General features: G+C 39.8%; 1 protein-coding gene across 1 annotated transcript; it reads right to left on the bottom strand.

The window, feature by feature from the left end:
* Positions 1–1,750: 1,750 nt before the first annotated feature.
* LOC308312070 (protein rapunzel-like) lies at positions 1,751–7,105 on the bottom strand (the record flags this gene model as incomplete). Its single annotated transcript, XM_080794473.1, has 2 exons — positions 7,078–7,105; positions 1,751–3,003 (listed from the first exon to the last, which is right to left on the bottom strand). Exon 2 carries the CDS (start codon positions 2,933–2,935, stop codon positions 1,751–1,753), a length of 1,185 nt encoding a protein of 394 aa, XP_080650599.1. The 5' UTR covers positions 2,936–3,003; positions 7,078–7,105.
* Between the last annotated feature and the right edge of the window lie 820 nt (positions 7,106–7,925).

Below are 7,925 nucleotides of genomic sequence, written 5' to 3' on the forward strand. Positions count from 1 at the left end.
GGCAGGCTGCATTCAGGTGTTACCGTGTTAATGGCAATACCAACATAAGACGGAAGTCCATGAGCCAGAGCTCCAAATGTGGGCTATGATTCCCTAATCTGAGTTCCCAGAAGTTTTCCCCAACAATGATTACCAAATGAATAGGCAAAGCCATACCTATACTACACAGTATATTAAGCTGTTTCAAGTAAAGTACCGACCCTTCCACAGGAGTATCCTTTTCATATTTATTTATTACACATTTTGTTATTTTCACCTATAGGTGAATAGGATGACACATTTTAAGAAATAGTTATCGGGACAGTGCGGGACCCTTTTCTTCTCAAGAAATAGTTATCACCATAAAACTTCCCCCAGTTTTCTGAAATTAGGCATAGGAAAATATGAAAATATGCCAGAATTTGCATAACTTTCCAGAATCAAAATCAGAAAATTGGATATAGCCAGATACAACCTTCTTATTTAATTTGGTTTACATGTTAGAATCAAAGGTTTTAAGTGATAAATCGCTAACCCCGTCCCATCCCCCCTGTCCCACACGTGATACTAATCAACTCAAATCAACACTTTGGATCTAGTCACCCTATACATTAACCTGACTCCACCAGATGAGGGTTACCTACACATAGGCTGCCTACTATCTGAAGGCATCATTCAGTATAATGAAGACCAGTGGTATCAAAATCATTAATACATTTGGTTTATTACAAATTAAGGCAGAAAAAAAAGAGTTATGTAGATTATATTTGATTTGATTTGATTTGATTATCTTTATTTTGACAGTCAAATAAGAAAAAAAGAAAAAACAATATATATATATATAACCACAATGCATGTATATTTCTTTTTTGAATGAAATAAGAAAAAATATAATGACAACAATGTGATCATAGGTCTTGCACCTGAAGTTCAAAAAGGAGTAGGAAGAAGTAAAAACGTATTTACTCCTACCCCCATCAGTAATTGCAATAAACATATAATCCAAATGTAACAGCATCCATACATACATACCCACGTACATGTGTCCATGTGTATGTAAGAACAATAAATGAGAAATCAAGTATAATAATTAAGAAATCAAGTATAATAATTAAGAAAACAAGTATAATAATTAAGAAATCAAGTATAATAATTAAGAAATCAAGTATAGCCCGAGATAATCAGCGTGCCTCATCCTCCACTCTGTAATAGTTAAGTAATTCATTCTTGTACATCCTCTTAAATTGTACAATGTTGGTGCTTTGTTTGAGCTCAACAGCCAGACCATTCCACAAATTGACCCCACAGATTGTTATACATTGACTTTTCATGGTAGTGTGGACAAGAAGTTTCTTCAAATTTAGCTCCCCTCTTAAATTATATGAGAAGATTGTCTGAAGTAGGCCTACATGGGTAGACTGCTACTGCCCTAATTCTTTTGCATAAAGCAGCTTGCATGTTTGGAATGTAACTCAGTTTATTGCAGGGTATTTTTATCAATATAAATATTACGTGGGTTTTAACCCTAACCCTGAACACTGTAGGCTCTGAGTCGGAACAACTGAAACACAGACGCAAAAAGATGAATTTGATGTGGAAAATAGCCTGCCTTTTTATCACTAGAGAAAATAAATGTACATTTATAATCATAATGTAAAAAAGAAAGACAGCAATTTACATTCCAGCCTCAACAACACAGAACAAAACATTTATGAATTGTATTTGGTATTTCCCCATTAAAACAATCTCCATTACTCTGAATTGTGCGTAACTATTCAGGATGAATGCAGAGGTAGGCTCTTTTATGTTTTCCATAGTAATAACAATCCTCATGGAAGTTGTTGGTCTCCACCACCTCCTTATAGGGGCTAACAGCGTGTACCAAACAGTTGGGGAAGCTTGTGCTCAAAGATAGGGCCACGTGCATCATGTCCCCCTTCAGCTTTTGCCCCTCAATCTGCTCCTGAATCTGGCTCTGGTTGATAGGCTTTGGGTTAACACTGAAAGAGATCACCACTTTGATGTTGTTCTTGGTCAACACGTCAAAGTAGTTAGCTCCTCCCCCACTGCCATGGTATTTTTTCCCTGCGAACCAGTTGTAGAAGAAAATGCGCTCCTTATCATTGAAGACTCTGATGGACCAATTCACCCAGTCATATTTCTTAACAAGGGAATCCAAAAGGGATTTGGTGAAGTCAAGGTCAACACTGCCAGGTGTCTGCTGCAGCTTGTGCTCCATGTCCAGCTTGGCTTGATCTGCAAAGTTCTCAGTGCAGTCGTCCACTGCAGCTTTCATACGCTTCTCCACATCCTCCATGCGCTCCTGCCACTTCTTCACCATTTCATCCCCAACTACCCCCTGCTTTAGGGCAGCATGGCCCATGACTGCAATGATGCCCACCACGAAAAGCTTCTTGAGACTCGCACAAAAATCCTCAACTGCCCTCCTGCTTCTCTGCTCTGTTGCAACTACTGTCTCCAGCATGGGATCTCCTGACATGTTTTCTCCTGTGACAGAATTGTACAGGGCATCTAAATTCAAGTCACGACCTGTGTTATCATATTGAATGAGGAACTTCTCCATCTTCTTCTCTTTAAATTTAGGCTTAGCTTTGATAAAGTCCTGGTACTTTTCATACTGACTGAGCATCTGGGCCTCTTGGTCAAAGTTCTGCCTGTTCATGGAGGTCTTCTGAAGCTCCAGTGCAATTTTATCAATCTCATCTTGGATACCCACAAGCTTCTGATTGACCTGGTCAAACTGTTCAGTCAGGTAGCGCGCCTCATTCCCATCCGGGTTGCTAAGGATTTCAGCGGAGGCCACAAAGACAGCCTCCAAGATAGGATGAAGCTGGCCCACAGTGGCTGCCAGAACCTCAGAAGCTTGCCCCATGATCTCCAGACCTTTCTCAATCTTGCCCCTGTTCTGCACGAGCCAATCTGCCAATCTGCCCATCTTTAGATAATACGTATGAGACTTACTAATCCAAATTTGGTCTGTCAACAGCCAGACTATGCAGTTTTCTGAAAGGAGAAGAAATATAAAACCACTGTAAGCGTCATTGTAGTGTGATTATATGTCTTACAGCAACATTGCCACCCAGTGCCTTTTCTTTTTAACGAAGCCAAGGGACAATAGGTTCAGTATCTAGAGAACATTGACTCTAAAGTAATATTTTCACAAGTCTTTCCTGACAAACAAACCCCACCATAAAAACACGGCCGGTCATGTCAGTACTTGCAGGCCTCCAGTTTCATGCCGCACCCTGCAAGTCTCATTTAATGACAGGGACCTGATTAGACCTTTGCTGGTATTGTCACACATTACAAATTATGAGTAAGAAGTCCACAGTCCTCTTTTTTGCAATAGTGGATGTTATGATTGAAGCCCAAATCATAAAATCTAAATATGAAACACAAAATTGTATTGTTATTACAAACAAAATGGTGTGATAACAAATGATTTAGAAAATTACAGGTTTGAAAGTAACATGTCACAGGCTTACCAGTAATTGCTGCAGTGTTGAGATCAATGGTGTCAATTTACAAGCTGTCCTCCTAATGACTATCACTGCACTAATTACGTTTTGCCTTGCAGATAATATTATTGCTTACACAATTTCTCACATTATTATTTGAACTAGCTGATCAAAAATGGGGACAAAGACATAGCTCTAGTCACGGAATGTAGAATTATAATTAAAGAATAAAAAATGTCCAATTTCCCAAACCTCTCCAAAAGGCATTTAAAAACACTATGAAGTATAAATACTTACTGATAGATATTTTTTTGTTTCGACTTGGAAATATTAATATCCAAGCTGTTTTAAGGTGATAAGGTGAGTGTCAATAAGATAACTTCTGGCCTCTCCTTCAGTGCAATATGTTTCCTGGCTTTTCACACAACACGTAAGTGCTGCTTAAAACACCATTATGATGATCCGTTACTTTCCACTTAGCTGGTGGCAGTACCAACCTATTGAGCTCTTATGAGACCACATCCTCATGTCATGAAAATCAAATCACCCAGACCACATCCGTTGACAATATGATCTCCACGTCTGCTCAAATTGAATTTAAGCTGTTTGTCTTAAATGAGAATTGTATTGTGCAAACAAGTCAAAATTAGATATAGATGTCTCTAGAAGTCATGTCATCAAAGGTCTTCAAGCTCCCATAGTTCTTAGTCAAGGTCTGTTTTCCATAGTGATCTAACCAAACAAAATATACATTTCTAAATAAAAAATTAAATGTATTTTTGTTTTAATGCAAAAAAGACTAATTCATAATATTAATAACTAGAATTTCGTGCGCGCTACGCGCGCACTCATCCCAGAGCGACTTTGCCACGCACTATGGGAAGAAATAAATGGCGGGAGTTGACTCCACATGTAGTAACGAATGGGTTATTGGAAATGTACCATTGTTTTGTCCTGAATATTTCCACAGCCTAAGTACTAAAGGATTGTGACTGTGGGACAGACATACAGTCTGACATACAATAGGCTACACGTGTGCACAGTGAATAAACAATGACCTATATGCCCAGAGTTCTTAAATTAACATAGTTGGATTTTAACAGAAAGACAATGCCATAAATCAGTCAAAGTAAGTGACAGACTCAACAGTAGCACACAGCATGCAAGGCAGCGATGCATGCATGCAAACATGTTTGTCCAGCTGAGATTTAGTGTCTCCATCTCTCTGTGGAAGAGGTTGCACATGACCTGTACGGCCACACTGAGGCGCTCCAACACAAACACAGACACAAAACAACACCACGCTGTTTGTCCAGTTGACCCAAATCAACACCAATACCTAGCCTGTTTGTCCAAAACACAGTATCTGCTGGCCACGTGTCTACTTCGCCACAACCTAATGTTAGTAACAAATGTAGGGGAGAGCCGCCAAGGTTGTAACGCTTCACGGTTGTAACATGGACGTTATATCTTGATTGGTCAACGCCACCATGACGCCATCGCGTCAGTATGTGTACAGCAACGTACTCTACGTGGCCAGGAGTTTGAAGTTTGAAGTGTTTACCTTCAAAATGCGTCTAATTTTACACCTGGAGTATATGTGTGGTACAATTTTTGTCTTTGGTGTTGGTGAATAAAAATCCACATGGATGTGTTCATGCTTATGTTCTTCATTAGTTTGCATCGTGTTTAGACGGAATTCACGTTCATTCTGGTCTGTAAGCAACTGCAAAGAAAACTTGCAAAAGCGGGTCATTTGTAACATGTGTTACAAATGGTCCGCTTCCATTCAATGCCATTATATGTAATATTTACATATTTGACATATTGGCCAATATTATATGTTCTGAAATGGTATTGTATCGTGTAGTGTATTCTGAAATTAGTTTAGGGTTGTATAACGTTGTACAACTCAATCAATCAAACGTTTGTTTAATCAATGTATTGCCCCATTGAAAAAAAAGAAATGGCCAAACTGGTACTGGTACACCCGATACTATTTAATATTTCCCTTATGTTTGATACATTTTCTTATCACATCCATGGTATGAAAACAATGCTAAGGAGTTGCTTCAATGAAATGTAATTGCTTTAAGCTGAGAACGATATGTTTAATGGTGTTTTTTAGCGTTGTTACATTTATCATGCATGCCGTTACAATTGATCCGATATGCGCAGCAAATGTAACACTGAAACAGCGTCCACGTTCGGTTGAATAACTCCCGACCTGTTTTATCAAAAAAATAACTTGAAGTGGTTTATGGTAGCTGACATGTGTAGGTCCGTTGCCTGAAAATATTACATGTGTAGCTAAACGGATCTCTGAGTAAAAGAATGAAACGTGCAAAATGTTACATCCTTGGCGGCTCTCCCCTATTAGTTTACTCACAGCACAGCACCGTCACTCCTGTCAGTTATTTCGTCCTAATAACTTGAAGTGGTTTATGGTAGCTGACATGTGTAGGTCCGTTGCCTGGAAATATGACATGTGTAGCTAAAGGGATCTCTGAGTAAAAAAATGGAACGTGCAAAATATGTTCTAAAATTGTATTGTATTGTGTAGTGTATTCTAAAATTAGTTTAGGGTTGTATAACGTTGTACAACTCAATCAATCAAACGTTTGTTTAATCAATGTATTGCCCCATTGAAAAAAAAGAAATGGCCAAACTGGTACACCCGATGCTATTTAATATTTCCCTTATGTTTGATACATTATCTTATCACATCCATGGTATGAAAACAATGCTAAGGAGTTGCTTCAATGAAATGTAATAGCTTTAAGCTGAAAACGATATGTTTAATGGTGTTTTGTAGCGTTGTTACATTTATCATGCATGCCGTTACAATTATTCCGATATGCGCAGCAAATGTAACACTGAAACAGCGTCCACGTTCGGTTTAATAACTCCCGAGCTGTTGTGTGTATTGCGTGGTTAAAAGGCCGTGTGTTTGTGTTGTAAACAACTCATGTTATGTCTGCGCACACTGTATGTTGCTATGGCTGCTGACGTTAGCATGTGTGCTATCAGGCAAAAGCTGAGATAGATATGCAACTACTACTGGGGAAAATGCCATACAAAACACAACACCTAATTTCGGAATGTTATTGTGACCTATTGAGCACAATCAGACCATCATGATTTGCTTGCTGGACCTATAATTAATTTATTAGCATTAAATGTCCACTCGCCCATCCAAAAGAAAAGCAAGATGGCTGCGACAGATTGTGAGCGCGACGGACTACGGAGGCCAGGAGGAACAGAGCTGGTGACGTAAGAGGCAGGCAGTGTTGCCAGGTTTGCGAATTGTAAGCGAGTTGCAGTGTATGCAAGTAGCGTGGTTAAATTCCTTGTTTCTCGGCGTGTTGTGGCACCCGTTTATCTGCTGGCTCGATCGTGATTTTCATAAAAGTAATATTTGCAGAGTAACTAAGAAACTTGAACGGCTAAAAAATAGGCTATGTCAGTTCGGGGAGGGTGGCGAATTTATTTTGCATATAGAGATGTGTGGTGAAAGTGTGGTTCGGTCGGAGATAGAGCATGAAGAATGAGTATGGGTACACCTTTTCACTTGTATAGTAGATATTAATAATAATTAAGCACAACATCTCAAACTTACCTCACAAGTTCAAGAATGCTGTGTATACTGTCCAGTTATCCAACGGTCTAGCTGTATCATTTGAGTACTAGCCTGCATGAGATGTATATATAGTCTCTCTCTCCCTCTCTCCCTCTCTCCCTCTCCCCCTCTCTCCCTCTCTCTCTCTCTCTCTCTCTCTCGTCACTCCCCTTTGGAACTCCTCCATCCCCTCCAAGCATTCCACGGGAACCCACTCGAAGAGATGGTGGGGGCCAGGCACAGACAGATAACATCCCACTTCAGTTCACAGGAAAAGCCCCCATCTTCTAGCTGCAGAACACACCAATGATTCGGTGGAGGCAGGGTTATTTTTGTCTTCACCAAGCCGACACTGACAGGCATAGAGATGACGACTATGTGTGTCTATCCATCCAGTGTGTGTGTATGTGCGCAGGTCACTGTCACTGCTGGGCTGATCAGGGTCAACCTCTGCATGAACACTCCCTGCATGTAGCTCAAGGAAGACACCCCCCCCCCCCCCCTTCAAATGGTTCAAATCAGCCTCATGGTGGCACTATAACAGCCGCCTCGACTGATTCTATCATTCACTACATGTACTTGTAGACCATAATGTATACAAATAGTATATTCACCAGAATGGTGAATAGGGTCAGTTGAAAAGGATAATGCCCGTTGGTGGACAAATTGGTAGGAAGGAATTTAACCCAATAGGCTACTTTGTTCTACTGGATTCTAAACTCTCTTACCTGTGTAGATCAACATATTGTATACAAGAGAGGAAGAGATAAGAGGCAGAAGAACAGGTGCAATTTTATCATTGACAGAAATAGGACAGTATACCAACAACACAGTAAGGAGAGACCTGT

Source organism: Protomyctophum bolini (genome assembly GCF_963924005.1).
Source record: "Protomyctophum bolini genome assembly, contig: SCAFFOLD_147, whole genome shotgun sequence".
Taxonomy (NCBI): domain Eukaryota; kingdom Metazoa; phylum Chordata; class Actinopteri; order Myctophiformes; family Myctophidae; genus Protomyctophum; species Protomyctophum bolini.